At 46.7% G+C, this 14,599-nt stretch overlaps 3 protein-coding genes across 3 annotated transcripts in view; 1 reads left to right on the top strand and 2 right to left on the bottom strand.

Moving 5' to 3' along the window:
- The window catches only part of cnksr3 (cnksr family member 3), a 29,890-nt gene extending 28,293 nt beyond the window's left edge, over positions 1–1,597 (bottom strand). The window contains exon 1 of the mRNA XM_076161595.1: positions 1,345–1,597. Coding sequence (XP_076017710.1) covers positions 1,345–1,525 — 181 coding nt within the window. The 5' untranslated portion in view covers positions 1,526–1,597. The remainder of the gene's footprint in view (positions 1–1,344) is intronic.
- Positions 1,598–3,886: 2,289 nt separating this feature from the next.
- qpct (glutaminyl-peptide cyclotransferase) lies at positions 3,887–8,829 on the bottom strand. Its single transcript, XM_076161696.1, has 7 exons — positions 8,659–8,829; positions 6,993–7,139; positions 6,610–6,888; positions 5,559–5,726; positions 5,114–5,213; positions 4,699–4,815; positions 3,887–4,606 (listed from the first exon to the last, which is right to left on the bottom strand). Exons 1-7 carry the CDS (start codon positions 8,788–8,790, stop codon positions 4,425–4,427), a joined length of 1,125 nt encoding a protein of 374 aa, XP_076017811.1. The 5' UTR covers positions 8,791–8,829; the 3' UTR covers positions 3,887–4,424.
- Positions 8,830–9,480: 651 nt separating this feature from the next.
- Positions 9,481–14,375, top strand: mocs3 (molybdenum cofactor synthesis 3). Its single transcript, XM_076161788.1, has 13 exons — positions 9,481–9,803; positions 10,081–10,213; positions 10,327–10,419; positions 10,512–10,632; positions 11,133–11,211; positions 11,338–11,451; positions 11,536–11,644; positions 11,738–11,800; positions 12,082–12,245; positions 12,639–12,686; positions 13,245–13,341; positions 13,491–13,598; positions 14,175–14,375. The coding sequence occupies exons 1-13, from the start codon at positions 9,711–9,713 to the stop codon at positions 14,330–14,332; spliced, it is 1,380 nt and encodes a 459-aa protein (XP_076017903.1). The 5' UTR covers positions 9,481–9,710; the 3' UTR covers positions 14,333–14,375.
- Positions 14,376–14,599: the final 224 nt, after the last annotated feature.

The raw sequence follows: 14,599 nt of genomic DNA, 5'->3' as shown, positions 1-14,599 counted from the left end.
CGTTCCCATGAACTCCCTATTGTCATTTGCGTTGTGTCATCTTTGCGCGGCTCCCTCTGCAAAAGCCAGTGGATAAGACCCGGGCCAGACAAGCGCTGAGTCAGGCTTTCAGAGGGGCCGACAGCGATGGGGCCAGTATACACAACTAATCCTTGGTCCAAGCTCGGCCTGGACAGAATCTTTTTAACTGGACACACAGGGGCTAAACCCAGAACAATCCCCCTTTAGCCCCCCAACTGTGGACATTAGACAAGCACTGGCAGGCTCGCCTCCATCAGCAATTACTACAGAGTTCCAATTCATTCTGAAAGAGCTTTTAGGTCAATAAACTTATTGGATATACAAAACAAACTCCAAAAGAAAGTCATCAATGTCCTGTTTTGGGATGTTTTCAAACTTTACACACACATAAACAACCCATTCCTCCCTTTCGCTGCGTCATAGTCACACTTCACGTCCACATTGTGTCACACTGTGTCCGTCCGTGCCTCTCATACCATTTGGTGTCTCTCACTTACACATACCTATGCTGTGACTGAGCTCAGTGAAGTCATCAAAAAGCACTCTGCCGCATTTCACAGGCAGGTACGGGGTTTGAGGGGCTTTCTGAAGCCTGCTGGTGAAGTTAATCATCAGTCAAACTCCTTTCTTAAGTTCCTTAACTGAGCATCGGTATGGTGAGCAGATCTAAATCAGGGTTACATCTACTTATAACAACGACTAGAGGCTTTTTACTGTGATTTCTTTTCAAAGTGAGAGTTTTGTAATGGATTGAGTCATTACAGTCCAGCTGATAGTACCGTACTTAGTTTGAAAATAAAACTCTTTTGTTTAAACTTAAGTGAATGTTTTCCCATAAACTTATCTGTGATCTAAACTGAGAGTGGCTTTTAAGTATCTGCTGGCACGGGACCTCTGGAAACTCGTTGATTTTGGCTCTGAATCAAGGGAGGATATAATGACTCGCATTGTTGCAGCAGCAGAGATACTTGTCACAAAGCGAGCAGGACGGAGAAATACTGCAAAAAAGAAAATTATGAGAGGGAAAACTTTAGAGATTTAGCGAGCACATTACAGCAAAAACGCGGCGCGACGAGTTGAGCCAAACGCTCCGGTTGTTGACATATTTAATGAGGGTGAGAGAGACGCGGTGCCATTGTTTATGTGCTCCAGGGAGGTATGCTGTCACACAAGAGGAGTATCTACGAAACTACAGAGGGAGATAAGCTGCAAGCTGAGACACGGCGGCGACTTCAGACAGAATAAAGACAACAACAGCGAAATGTAGAAGTTTCTGTCCCGATGTCGCCACACGAACCCGTCAGACTTCTTCACGCCATTTACCTTTCATCCACTCGACCACTTGTTTCGGCGTCCACTTGGTTATTGGCTCCATGGCTCTCCGCTCCACCGCAGTGTTGAAGGGGGAAAAGGGGGCAAACTTCGGCGGCGTCCCGGTTGTTAGATGAGGGCAAACACACGCTGCTCTGTCATATTCTCTCTCCCCCCGCTCCGTGTTGTTCATCCGTTTGCGTTCACTCACCGAATAACTCCACACTCATGACTGGAGGCTCAACACACACTCTCACACACACACACCGCCCAGACAGGCGCTGTGCTACCTTCACGTACTACGGAGAAAATCGTTATGACGAACTTTAGGCAGATGACGGACGAATGACAAATACGGGAATCTTAGAGATAGTAGTTTGCAACTCTAAATATATACAACCAGTTATAACATTCTATCCACTTACGTGTTTTCTTTTAGCTTTAATCCTACCCTCCTTTATTGTATCGTTTTATTTGACCAAATGCAACCAGTATTGGCAATTTCTACGTGAAAGTAACAATTTACGAGGGTCCCTGAAGCCATCGTATAATATATGTAGTTTCTGTTGTTCTCCGCCCTCATTTGAAGCATGTGCCTATCAAACAATGTTATCCTATTTAGAGTAGGCTGTATACTTAATATAGATTGTACAGACTTCGTTGTCTCGGAGCAAAATGCACTGTTAAATACGTTACGATTGCCCTATAAAGAAACGTTTGGTGTAAGTGGTGCGGTTCTCTCAAAAATCACAAGTTACTTTTTAAAACATCTTATTTCATCGTTCGTTTTTAACACATTTCCACAATAACAAGTATGAGTATGAGTCTGTTAAAGCCTTACTTAAATGATCGGTGAAAATGAGCTTCTTCAATGATATCTTCCGTTATTCTATATAACATATCATAAAACGTTATTTCTTTAGAACCGAGGGTGACTCACATGCGCTCTCTGCTGGCCTGATGGTTCATTGCAATCGTTTGATCGAACCTGTTGAACCTGCAGCCCATCCACATGTTCCAAACATCTGTACAGTCAACGATTAATAAAGGAAACATAACGAATCCTATAACACAATGTAACTGGATTTTGTGGAGGAGTTTAGGCCTCTTGAAATGAAAGTTAAATGAAAGTCGTTGTGGTATCAATGTAACCTGAGCTGAGTTATCGTAGTGTACCTAAAATGCGCCCTCCTTTTGGAGAGTCCCAGCCTTCCCACGAACAGCTGGACTCCATGACACACGCTGCACTGTAATCAGCTGCAGATTAAAGCTTGGCTGTTATTAAACCTGCACACACATCAATTTACTGCCAGGCAATAAAGTACTGGAAGGCGCAATATAGTGGTGCTCAACGATTTCTTCTGCTTTCTCCTTTGTTTCGTGTTTGAACATGCTGGTCCCTGTTTGGCTCCAGCAAATATACAGTATAGTGTGCATTAGGCTCCTTTCTTTAGATTACAGTTCATTCTGAATTATGCCTCAGTTGTATGCATAGAGTCATTCTGGTAATGACTGACAAGTGGGATGCCTGGGTTGAGCTTCTGAAATCTGCTGAAATGATAAAGAAAGTCAGATAAGGAAACTTACCTCTATAAACTTTATAAATCACTGCCTACTGCTGTATACATTAAATTCACAGAGTTCAAATGGAGGTTATAATATAGAGAAACATCACGTATGTCCTCTAAGGCAGTGTGGTTACCTGTGTACTCTGTTGCCAGGCATCCTAAACACTAACTAGGGGGGAGTTGAACATATGTTTGGTTCTCAGGGGAGTGAGCTGGATTGAAGGGGATTTAAGTATTGTGGAATTTGGGGGGGAGGTCCTCCCTGATAGGATTAAATGAATGACGGGATTGTTGTGGAGGTGAAGTGGAGTGATGGGAGGGTGTTTGGTCGGATCAGGATGACAGGGCCCCAAAGGCTTAAAGGAGACCTTAGTACCAGGCGTGAAAGGCACAGAAAAGCAGTTGTGGCTCCTCTTAGGCTTTTAACTCAGGATTACAGAAAATATGAACATTTCCTTGTGTGAAAGTTAACATTAATGCCTCAGAGTTTGACTGAAGTCTTTATCCACATCTCTCAAAGCATTCACAGTGAAACAAGGACAAGCTCTTTTGTTTTCTGAACCAACATTTATTTCACAACTGGAAACACAGGAAGTCCAGTTTCAGCATTTGTATATTATCCTACCTACATTGAGATCAGACTAATAATAACGTGTACAAGCAAACACAGGGGGCTGGGACACGTCTGAGCAGGGACATGTTCCAATTCACTATCTAAGATGACAGGATGTGAGGATGTTGTTTCTTGTCTATAAACCGACTTCCTGGACTTGACCCGTTTGGTGTGAAAACAATCAACAGATTTGCTGCTGTAACACACACACACACACACACACACACACACACACACACACACACATGTCCCCATATGCTTTGGTAAGAACCACGTGGGTGGCCATGTTTTGTATATTAACTGCACGACAAAGCAGGCCTTGGATTCTGTAAGTTGCTGCAACAACGCAAGCAACTGCTGTTTTGACAGTAACCCAACCTAAAATCATCTCCGACTTTAGGCCAACGATGCTTTGATGTGCATTGATGTTTCCTGGGAAAGAGAACTGAGCAACTTAAGAAACTAAAAGGTTGTTCCAGACCAGATCCTGCACATCAGTATGGATGCTACGTCGTCTCCTGGCAGTGTAAAGGCTGAGAGGCTGACATAAAGAGAGCAGTGTGGCAGGACACACACACACACACACACACAGGGGCCTGTGTGTTGATGTTGCATGTCATTTCCTAGACTTTATATATAAATGTCCCTTTGTGGCCCTTAAATATGTAGCATTTCTATCAAATTAATATATTTCTAACCCAGAATTAAACATATATCCAGCTCCTTTAGATGCTGCACTGTTTCTGTATGTATTTTCAATCTAATCACAATAAAACACATTTTCTATACAAAATGTTTTTCACAGTGTACTGGTTGATGTAGAGACTTGTGTTTATGAGGTGAGTTGTGTTTTGAATGGCAGTAAATGCAGATGAGCGCTTCAGGCCGAATGCTATGGCGCGGGCGTCAGTTTAAGGGGCGTTCTGAGGGTTTGAAGGGACCTGGGGTCTGGCGTTGAGGTACTCCAGAACAAAGACCTGCATGATTTTGTTGAGGTTCCCGATGGAGGCTCGGTCCAGGTTCTCCTCGTTGTCCTCGAACTTGTGCCACACGGAGGGGAAGGGGGAGGGGATGAGGTGGAGGATACGCACACCTGACGGGGGGAGGCAGAAGAAGAAGAAGGATCAAGATAACAGACACACCCTCTCACCTGATTGGGTAAATCTGTCTGTTTTGTCTATTTACCTCTGTCCAGGAATGGCAGGTGGTCGTCTTGTACTAGGCCAACAGGTACATTAGGCCAGAAGTACTGAGCTTCGCTAGGATGATCCTGAAGATGGTTGGTGGCGTGCAGGCGGCGCTCTGGGGATTTAAGGTGGAGAAAGGAAGAATGTAAAGACGGATTATCTACAATGTGACAAACGGCCGCATTGGCCTCAGCGCATAATGACCTGCTATTATACTCTAATGTCTACACTGAAGCCAAATGTGAGTCATGCCCTAGTTATTAGTGTCAGTGGCACGTTCAACCATGTCAACAGTCTAGAGAAGAGACAAAGAGGACAAACACCTAGTCCAGAATGAACCCAAACCACACGGTAGGCAAAAGAAGGTGTGTACGTGTGTGTGTGTATGCGTGTGTGTGTGTGTGATCACTCACCAATGTTCTGCAGTCTGGAGAGCCAGGATAACGTGTTGGGGAAGTGGTTGCCGAAGCGAGGGTTAGGAGCCCCGATCAGGTCCAACAACACAAACAGGTCCTGGAGGAGAAGACGGAGACAAAGGGAGGACGGAGGGGAAAAGGGAAAGAGAGATACCAGAGTGAGAAACCGTGAAGATGTCTCCTATGGTGATTTGAGGCGAATGAACACACACACACTCATTATCATCATTCTTTACGATACTTTCTGCTTAATCGTTCTCTCTGTTCTCTTCTTTGCTGTGATACAGAGTCCTATACATTCATGTAAACTCAATATCTCATATTATGGAGACTGGATGATGAATGATGTTTAATATCAAGGCACTCAAGGCCCCCAGATGATGAAATACGATGTGATTGTGTCCCAGCTCAGCCGCCTAACAGAAGGGCGAATGTGACGTACGATGCCGTGCAGAAGGTTGGCGTTTCTGGGTCCAGCGGGGTGTGGGGTCGCCGCCATCTTCTTGGCCATGTGGCGAGAGCCGTACAGGGAGTCGGCATCATTCCACCGGAAGAGAGCCTCCTCTCCGTCGAAGAAGATCAACTGCAGGGTCAGGTCGGGACTGGAGGTCTGTGGGGGGAGGCAGGCATGGTCAGGAAAGAAGTGCTTTGCTGCCCTCTAGTGTTATTGACACCAAATGACATGTAAATGTTTCTCAGGTTGTATATTGGTTGTGTAGTCCACTCAGGCTAATGTATTTGTATTCTGTGTGTTTCCTCGACCTAGAGTGACCCATGTGACAGACTGCTGTGTCTGAGTTTGAGCCCTGTCAGAGGCCCTGTCACTGTCCAAACACACAACAGACTGAGCCTGATCACAAGGAAAAGGGCAGAAGAGCTCTATGAATACCAAACCTCCTTATTCTGCAATTAGCAGCTGCATTAAAGCTTTTATTGCAGTTTCAGGCATTTTCTTTCCTCAGACCAACTCAGCTTTGTGTCTCTACTAAATTGGCTGCACTTGTTGTTTGTAAACACATGACGGCTTCAAAGGATTTGAGCTTTAACTGTCACTGAAACTGTTTTTGTTAACTTTTTAGCAGCAAACCCAGATTCAAACCTAACACAAAAGTAAAAAGTAAAGTCAAAGAAAGTCAAAGAAAGAAAGAGTTAATATGTGAGTATCGCAGGTTGAATGTAAAATGGAAATCTGCCAAGTAACCAATTACAGAATCACATAAATGCAATGGAGTAAATATCAAAGTACTTCCTTTGTAAAAGTACAAACTCTACTATAATGGAAGTAGCAGTTAAGTTATAGCCTAAAAACTGCAGTTACCCACATTGTGATCCTGTTTGTTAAGATTAAATGTGACCGTATGTGAGTATTTCCCTGTAGAAGTGAAACCAACAACATCTTGACGGCAACTCCAGTCAGCCCTGGTCACACCCACACCACATTCTTCCCAGAAAGCCGGTTAAACACACAGAAGAGCCACGCCTGAGCCTGTTACCTTCTGAGCCTTCAGCTCCTCATCCAGCGCCCGTGCCAGCTCCAGCATCATAGAGCAAGAAACAGCTGAATCCGTGGCTCCCACAAACTCCCCGCTCCACTGGGGCGGGTAGTACTTGGAGTCGAAGTGGCAGGCCAGGACCAGGCGGCGCTTGGCGGACGGGTTGAGGGTGGCGATGATGTTGGTGAAGGGCAGGGGGCCGTAGGGGGTCGTGTCCTGAAACTGGTCCGCTACCACCTCCCAGCCTGCCCCGAGGGAACTGAGATTGGTTTGGATATGCTGGGGGACGAGATGACACACACACGATACACACCCTTGTTTGTTCTTCACTTCATTCTCAGAAATTAAAGGGCATTTTGTGTTGGAGTGTCTGCTGAGCTCACCTGCTGCACGACCAGACTGCCTGGAGAGCCTGGGTACCTGGTGACCAGCAGGGGCTTTAGATCCCTCTGCCACATCACATCCAGGTCAGTGTGTGACAGGGCGCTGCTGATCTCCTCTGGCGTGAGCGTGATGGCCGTGTGCCTGAGCTGAACACGACAGGAAGAAGCGAATAAGATGATCCAACATACAGCAAGTCTGACACAAGGGATGCAAACGTTTTATTATCATGGTTCAGTGACGGGCGACACTGATGCGATCTGTGAACACAAGCTCATTCCTCCTGACCGTGAAGAGGAAATGAATCTGTGACGCATTCCAAAATTGAGCAACGAGGGAGGATGGCACAGAGCGGACAACCAGTAAATTAGTAACGTTTCACAATCATCTTATTTCTCTACGTCGCAATGAGAACAGCTGAGTGGAGGATAATTTGTGGTTAGCTTTATTATTAGTACAATAAGTTCCTCTGTTACAAAGTCAATAATTGTGGCGTTGCAGGAACGCATCACAAACTGTGTGGCTGAGAGACGAGCGAGCGTGAATAGGCTGTGATTAAAATGATTCAGAGCTGGAACACACACATTTACACATGATAACAAAAACAACAACAACAACAACAGAACAGTTGTTTTGTGCAGCGTAAGCAGCAGGAGTTCAGTCCACATCTTCAGACCCAAACCATGTTTAAAGCTGTAAGGGTCAACGACAATCTAATGTATTGATCGCCCCCTGTATTGACGTGTTGTCTTTTCGTGCGGTCTCAAAGTTCAACTGTGGTCTAACGTGGAGAGCCTTGGTTGCCCCGGTAACAAACTGAAGGGGAGGAGGAGAACAGGGGAGAGAGAGAGAGCGAGACAGGGGAGGAAAAGAGAAAGAGCTGATGTTCAATGGCAGATCGAGAGTGAAAAACTGAAACCTGTCTGTTCTGGCATAACCAGCTCCTTTTGATTTAGAATAGAGGAGAACACATTCCTTCACTCGGCTTAATACAACAGCAACAGGAACCTATCGGCTCTGGAAACAACCTGTTGACACTCTGCCCTGCACTCTTATACCAAACTGCTCTGTAATTACGTCGTGGCACACAGAGCGAAGGGCGTAATTATGTGGTACGGTCCAACCAAGAGCTGGGGCTCCCTGCACTCAGATGGGGCTAAACAAGGGGGGGGGGGGGGGTCTATAAATACCAAGACCTGCAATTGGAGGATCAATGATGAAGACAGTGCTGCCATAGCAACAAGGCAAAGAGAGGAGGTGAAGAACATGGATTGGGAACACAAACGCCAAAAGGTGCATTTCAGGGGGATTACACAACAGCGGGAGAGAAACAGCAGGGAGGATTGTGGGAAATAACATCAATAAATCAAATCAGAACTGATAAATCAACGCATGTATAGTGTAAGAGCACAATTACCTCTAACACAATTAAAGGACACACACACACACACATTCCAACACAATCACAAACAGTTTAGCTTTACCACATTCGTGTTTCTACGGTAATTAAAACATTTCTCTGACAAATCTAATCAGGAAATTGGGCTCCAAATGAAACATACTCAGATGTGACAGCTCTCACTTGATCCCAGAGGAAAGTAAACAACAACTGCGTTAGAATAAAATAGAAATACATGAAGATAACCCACTCCAATGCTGTGAGATTACCTTCTCTTGTGTCCATGGAACTCCACAGACGCACTGGATGAGTAACAGCCACACGGTCACGGCGGAGCAGAGCCGCGTCACCGAGGGGCCGCGGCGCCGCTGAGCCATCGCTGGAGCTTCTCCTCTCCGCATTCCTCCCGCTGCTCTGTGGAGGCTCACGGATCATGTGAGGGAGCAGGAGGGAGGACCTGAGGCGCGTCAACGCTGACAGGAGAGGGAGTGTGTGTGTGTGTGTGTGTGTGTGTGTGTGTGTGTGTGTGTGTGTGTGTGTGTGTGTGTGTGTGTGTGTGTGTGTGTGTGTGTGTGTGTGCGTGCGTGTGTGTGTGTGCGTGTGTGTGTGTGTGGCGTGCGAGTGTTCAGTCACAGAGGACACACGAGCGCTTTGATATTCGAACATTCACACACTTTCAATCTCTCTCACACACACACACGCTCCACAAAACACACAGTATTTACCTCATAAGTTGTTTTTGAAACTATTGATAAAATAACAGAATGAAAATAAAAGGGCTCACACACACACATTATTAAGTGTTACTTTGGGTGATTTCTCTCATTCTTCCTGTAGTTAAATCATATTTGTGTGAGCGAATCAATGCGGTGAGATGAATCAAAGCCCAAAGCTTTCATATAACAGTCACGTAAAAGAACCTCAGTATCTAGCTTTACATTCTTTAGTTAGCTAAAATGTAAGAAAAGCTTTTCCAGGGCAGAACTAGGGGGTCATAACGCACTCTTTTGTAAATAAATTACAAATGTACATTTCGCTACATTTTTCTATCAGATAATAACCAAAATATAAGTAAACAAAGCTTTGCTAAGTAAACAAAGCTTCGCTAACTCGTCTGCCGAGAAGTCACACACGAACTACCTTCGGCAATTTCCGCCAGTCACGTGATCCCGAACGTGACGTCCCCCGCCGGAGCTGTCGCACGTCGTTTCACGTGGTGAACCCGGAAGTGCGCTGCATAGCAACACATTCTATCACAACGCAGCAGAAACAGACATTAAAAATCTCGTTATCTTGATTTATATTCCGTGTTTGAGCAGCGATGGAGGCGGAGGTGAGCGACCTGAAGGCTAGACTCGCGGAGAAAGAGAAGGAGATTACAGCGCTAAAGAATAAACTGACACGACTGGAAAAGGTAGGAAAGATGAAACTATCTAAACAACAACTAAACAACTACAGAAAAAGCTTATTGACCTGTTTCGACCTATTAACAGGTTCGCTTCTAATGTAGCCTACATGCTACTGCACTATCTGCCATAACAGTAGTTTTGCTGATTGAATGAAACACTTATAACCTCAGAAACCATCAAATGTCATCATAAACATAAACTATTACACCTTTGTCTTCTGTTTGGCTTGAAGCAGCTGTCAAACCTTCTTCTGCTTCTGTTCCTGTGTTGTTGATGTGACAGAGCCACACGTCTGTGCTGGAGCTGCGGGACAAAGTGACCCCCCTGACCCCCCTCACAGCCAAAGATGCCCTCTGCAACGATGACATCATGCGCTACAGTCGGCAGCTTCTTCTGCCCGAGCTGGGTGTGCGAGGTGAGGAACGGCCCCCCTGCACAGGCTGTGTTACGGCCTCTTCATCACGCCACTGGATCCTTTTTCTGAATGAAAACAAAGAGGTTTCTGTGTGAATCCTTGATTGTTGACAGGTCAGCTGAACTTATCCAAGACCTCCGTGCTGGTGGTGGGCTGTGGAGGACTGGGCTGCCCCCTGGCACAGTATCTGGCTGCGGCAGGCGTCGGTGGGTGGTTCTGAACCTGAATAAGATCATTAATTGGGTTTGAAACGCCAATCAGTGTCATCTTTAAATTAATACGTGTGTGTCTTCCTCAGGGCGCCTGGGCCTGCTGGACTACGATGAAGTGGAGCTCAGTAACCTGCACAGACAGGTGCTGCACGGGGAGGAGAATCAGGGCCAGGCCAAGGCTCTGTCGGCTGCAGCTGCCGTCAGGAGGTACAGACTCTGCGCTTGTTACTTTCCATTATCGGATATCGATATCAGATAATGAAGCGATTGTCAAACCTGATCCCTCAGCGTTCGTTGAGGACCAGGATTAAGAATCACTGAGCTGACAAAAAGGAAATTGTGTTTATGTTCACTTCGGCCAAAACGGAAAAGATACTATTCTGGTGATGTTACCAAACGCTCAGTGTGTCAGGTAATTTGTATTGGTCCACTTCCTGTGACTCTCTGGTTGCTGTGTGCTGTGAGGCGGCGCTGTCCAGTCTCACCACAGGCTAAGTTTGGTCGCATATTTCTCCTCCGTCTGCAAATATTGTGTAAACATGTTATTTAGCTGTTTTTGGTGGTCAGCACTCAAAATGTACAGCCGTCGCCACATGAGGGAGCCACTTCTCTGACTGTAAATCACCTCTGGAAGCGACTCAATGCACCGTCACGGACACAACAAAGCACCAAACTTGAACCTGAAATAATGTTCTTTACCTCTGCAGGTTGAACTCCACAGTGGAGTGTGTTCCATACCACCTCCAGCTCTCCTCAGAGAACGCCCTGCAGCTCATTCAACAGTATCCTACCAAAGCATCACACACGCCTGTAACACACGCACAAACACACCACATGGGGCTTTGAACCCAGAACTTGTGATCTGCAACCGCTGTCAATCTACGACGCCTTGACCTCTTGACCCTCATGTATGACATCGTGGCTGACTGCTCGGACAACGTTCCCACTCGCTACCTGGTGAACGACGCCTGCGTGCTCGCCGGCAAGCCCCTGGTGTCGGCAAGCGCCCTGAGAATGGAGGGACAGGTAAGTTGAAGCCAAGACGGGGGGTCTATCACTTCCTCTGTGATGTCGCTTCTCTCAGCGATCTTCGTCCTCTCTTACGTGCAGCTGACAGTGTATAACTACGGCGGAGGCCCCTGCTACAGATGTCTCTACCCGGCGCCCCCGCCCCCGGAGACGGTGACCAACTGTTCTGACGGAGGCGTGTTGGGAGTAGGTGAGTCGTCCACTTCAGGCCCGTTCACTTTGTAAAGGGGGGCAGTTTGTGTAAATGATAGCTGACTGGAAAAGTTTGCGGCTTGTCGTTCAGTTCCAGGGATAATGGGCTGCTTTCAGGCGCTGGAAGTCCTCAAGATCGCCTCTGGACAAGGCTGTATCCTTTGGTTTTTTCCATTCCTAAAACTCCCGCATTTACAGACCCTCCATCGTGAGTTTCTGCTGAGTCATGTAGGTGGATCTGTGAAGAGCTCATTCACTCACAGTGCTTAGCCCTTCTTGTGTTGTCTCGACTCCCAGCAGCATGTTCTCCTGCCCTGTCCTGTCTCCTGCCTCACCCCTCTGCATCAGACACAGATGTGTCACACTGCTGTCTATGCAAAAACAAAGTCTGAATGAGACAGAGATCGGATCTTTTTCCTTGACTGGACGCGTCAGCTTCCTGTGGACAGCGGTTGATGATGTTTGACGCAGAAAGGACCAGATTCATGTCCATCAAGCTGCGGCCCAAGCAGGCGGGCTGCGCCGTGTGCGGGGAGAACCCCACAGTGACCCGGCTGGTGGACTACGAGGCCTTCTGCGGTTCTGCTGCCACCGATAAGGTCGGTCACAAGAGAGGAGACTAGACAGCTGCAAGGGGACAATAATCTATACCCGTCCCCGCTTTGTCCCTATGTCCTGCAGCTCCATGTATCGTTGTCCTCGTCCCCTTGCAGCTCTCTATAGGAGGCCCGGTCAGCTCAGGGGTCACATCGTGCTATGAATCGAGGAGAACGCAGCCAGATGTGATTCTAGCTATTTCAGGCCCGACTTATCAGCGTCCTTCCAGAAAACTTTGCCCGCTTTCACCGAAACATTTACCCTTCGAAACGATAAGCGGCGCTCCTGATATCGGCCGGATTTGGCAATTTAACCTGACACTTAAGAGAGAACGTGCAATTATGCCCTAATCACTGGAAAATTCTATTATTGCCTCATTTTTCCGTGTGTTCCAGTGCCGCAGACTGGCCCTCCTCCCCAGCGACCAGAGGATCACGGTGCAGGTACAGAACACACACTCCTCCAGAGCACGTTGCCGTTGCGTGCCTCCCTGTATTTAGTGATGTTTATTGTATGATTACTCACAATTTTCTCAGTTTTCATGCGCATTCATAAACTGATTACATCGCCGCGCTGACCCAGCCCCAAATGGGAAATGACTTAAAATGGTGCCTGTGGATTTTTCTATGGGAAAGAATAACACGTTCTGTTTGGCAGAGGGGAGCGCTGGCGGTTGGATTGCATCTGTTTATATTGCTGCAGGATTTGGCGCTTTCAAGGCCGCTGAGTCATTAAGATGAGATGAGGATCGTGATTGATTGGGCTGCGCTGGAGAGAGATTGTGCAAGGGGGGGGTTCACTCACAAGCCCTTTTCTTTACTCCAGTGATTTAGGAAAAGCGTTTTATGATTTTCACCATTCCTCCTCCAGGGCCAATCTGAAGACGTTTGCTGTGGGGTCATTGTGGCTTTCCGTGTTTACAAGAATGAAGGAACTCAGATATCTCAAGTGTTCATGTGATCGTCTCTGTGCATTCAAGCCTCTTTTCTGTTCAATTCCAGGACTATAAATCCATTCTAGACACTGCTGTGCCTCATCTCCTCCTGGACGTGCGCCCTCTAGTGGAGGTGGATATATGCCACCTACCCACTTCCCTCAGTATCCTTCCGGTGATCAGAACACCAAATCACCTCACCTTATCTTAATTGCTTCTACATAATACAGGTCCATTATGCTCTCATTAGGCCGCCTCCCCTCCTCCCCTTCTTCCCAGTTGTGTGTGATTATTCCCCTGATACAGCTTCCAGACATTCCCCTCTCCAGCCTGGAGAAGAGGAAGAGCGAACATATCCGATTACTCCAGGAGAGAATTGGCCAAGTGAAGCAGCAGATGGCGAGCTGTTGCAGGCTTCCAGGTAACGCGTCGAAAACCGCCGCCGTTTAGGTCACACACACACACACACACACGTTACGGGAAGCACGGAACAGACATGTGGAGCCCGCGTGTGCATAGCCACGTTGGTCACGTACGGCAGCCTGCCCCCCCCCCCCCCCCCCCCCCCACACACACACACACACAGGATGTAACGGGGGTTGCTAGGTGACCCCCCTTTCCAAAACAAGTGTGGTCAACCAGAGCAGATGGCCTGCTTTAAAGAAAGGAATATTCACCTCTTTATTTTGGTCTATCCTGAATATTCACGTTGAGTTTTCCGTCATCTATACCTTTATGTTTATCTGTTTGGAGCTTTTTAGAGTTTTGCTTCTTTCTAACTTCTTTCTTACTTTCTAACATGATCTCAGTCCAAAATGAATCAATAAATAAATATAATAACTCTAATTTACACTTAATGTTATGTTTGTGTAGCTGGAGCTTTTCCTTCAATCTTAAGTTTCTCTCTCTCTCTCTCTCTCTCTCTCTCTCTCTCTCTCTCTCTCTCTCTCTCTCTCTCTCTCTCTCTCTCTCTCTCTCTCTCTGTGGTTTCCATCAGTGTTTGTGATCTGTAAGCTGGGCAACGACTCCCAGAGGGCTGTGCAGGTTCTGGAGAAGATGAGCGGCTCTGAGGTGGACGACATCACCGCCAAAGACATCTGCGGCGGTCTCACAGCCTGGGCCCACAGGATAGACCCCAACTTTCCACTGTATTAATGCTTCTTTTTGTCCGCTAATAAACTCTCATTTCCCTTCCTATGCACTCCTGCGTCTCCTGTTATCACTCATCACTTGTGGATTCTCTTTAAACTGTTTAAACTCGTCACATATCTGCATAATTCCCTACAACTGTGCACATCATGACACTTTGTTACAAGAGTTCCTGAAGAGTGTTTTGTAATGTGTTGTGCTGACATTATTTCATCATCAAACCATGACCTGGCAGACACATGACGCTTAAGGATCCTTGTGAAATAAAACTCC

Source organism: Genypterus blacodes, unplaced genomic scaffold (assembly GCF_046128005.1).
Source record: "Genypterus blacodes isolate CSIRO-AG114 ecotype Tasmania unplaced genomic scaffold, CSIRO-AGI_Gbla_v1 ptg000112l_1, whole genome shotgun sequence".
In the NCBI taxonomy this organism is placed as follows: domain Eukaryota; kingdom Metazoa; phylum Chordata; class Actinopteri; order Ophidiiformes; family Ophidiidae; genus Genypterus; species Genypterus blacodes.
This window is presented reverse-complemented; position numbering and strand designations above follow the sequence as displayed.

Excerpts from the sequence above, each read along its gene's own strand:
- mocs3 (XM_076161788.1), top strand. The coding sequence starts at position 9,711 with ATGGAGGCGGAGGTGAGCGACCTGAAGGCTAGACTCGCGGAGAAAGAG. Across the intron at positions 12,246-12,638 it reads GTTCTGCTGCCACCGATAAG|TGCCGCAGACTGGCCCTCCT; the intron begins GTCGGTCACAAG and ends CGTGTGTTCCAG. Across the intron at positions 12,687-13,244 it reads ACCAGAGGATCACGGTGCAG|GACTATAAATCCATTCTAGA; the intron begins GTACAGAACACA and ends GTTCAATTCCAG.
- qpct (XM_076161696.1), bottom strand. The coding sequence starts at position 8,790 with ATGCGGAGAGGAGAAGCTCCAGCGATGGCTCAGCGGCGCCGCGGCCCC. Across the intron at positions 7,140-8,658 it reads TTCCATGGACACAAGAGAAG|CTCAGGCACACGGCCATCAC; the intron begins GTAATCTCACAG and ends TGTCGTGTTCAG. Across the intron at positions 6,889-6,992 it reads GCAGTCTGGTCGTGCAGCAG|CATATCCAAACCAATCTCAG; the intron begins GTGAGCTCAGCA and ends CTCGTCCCCCAG.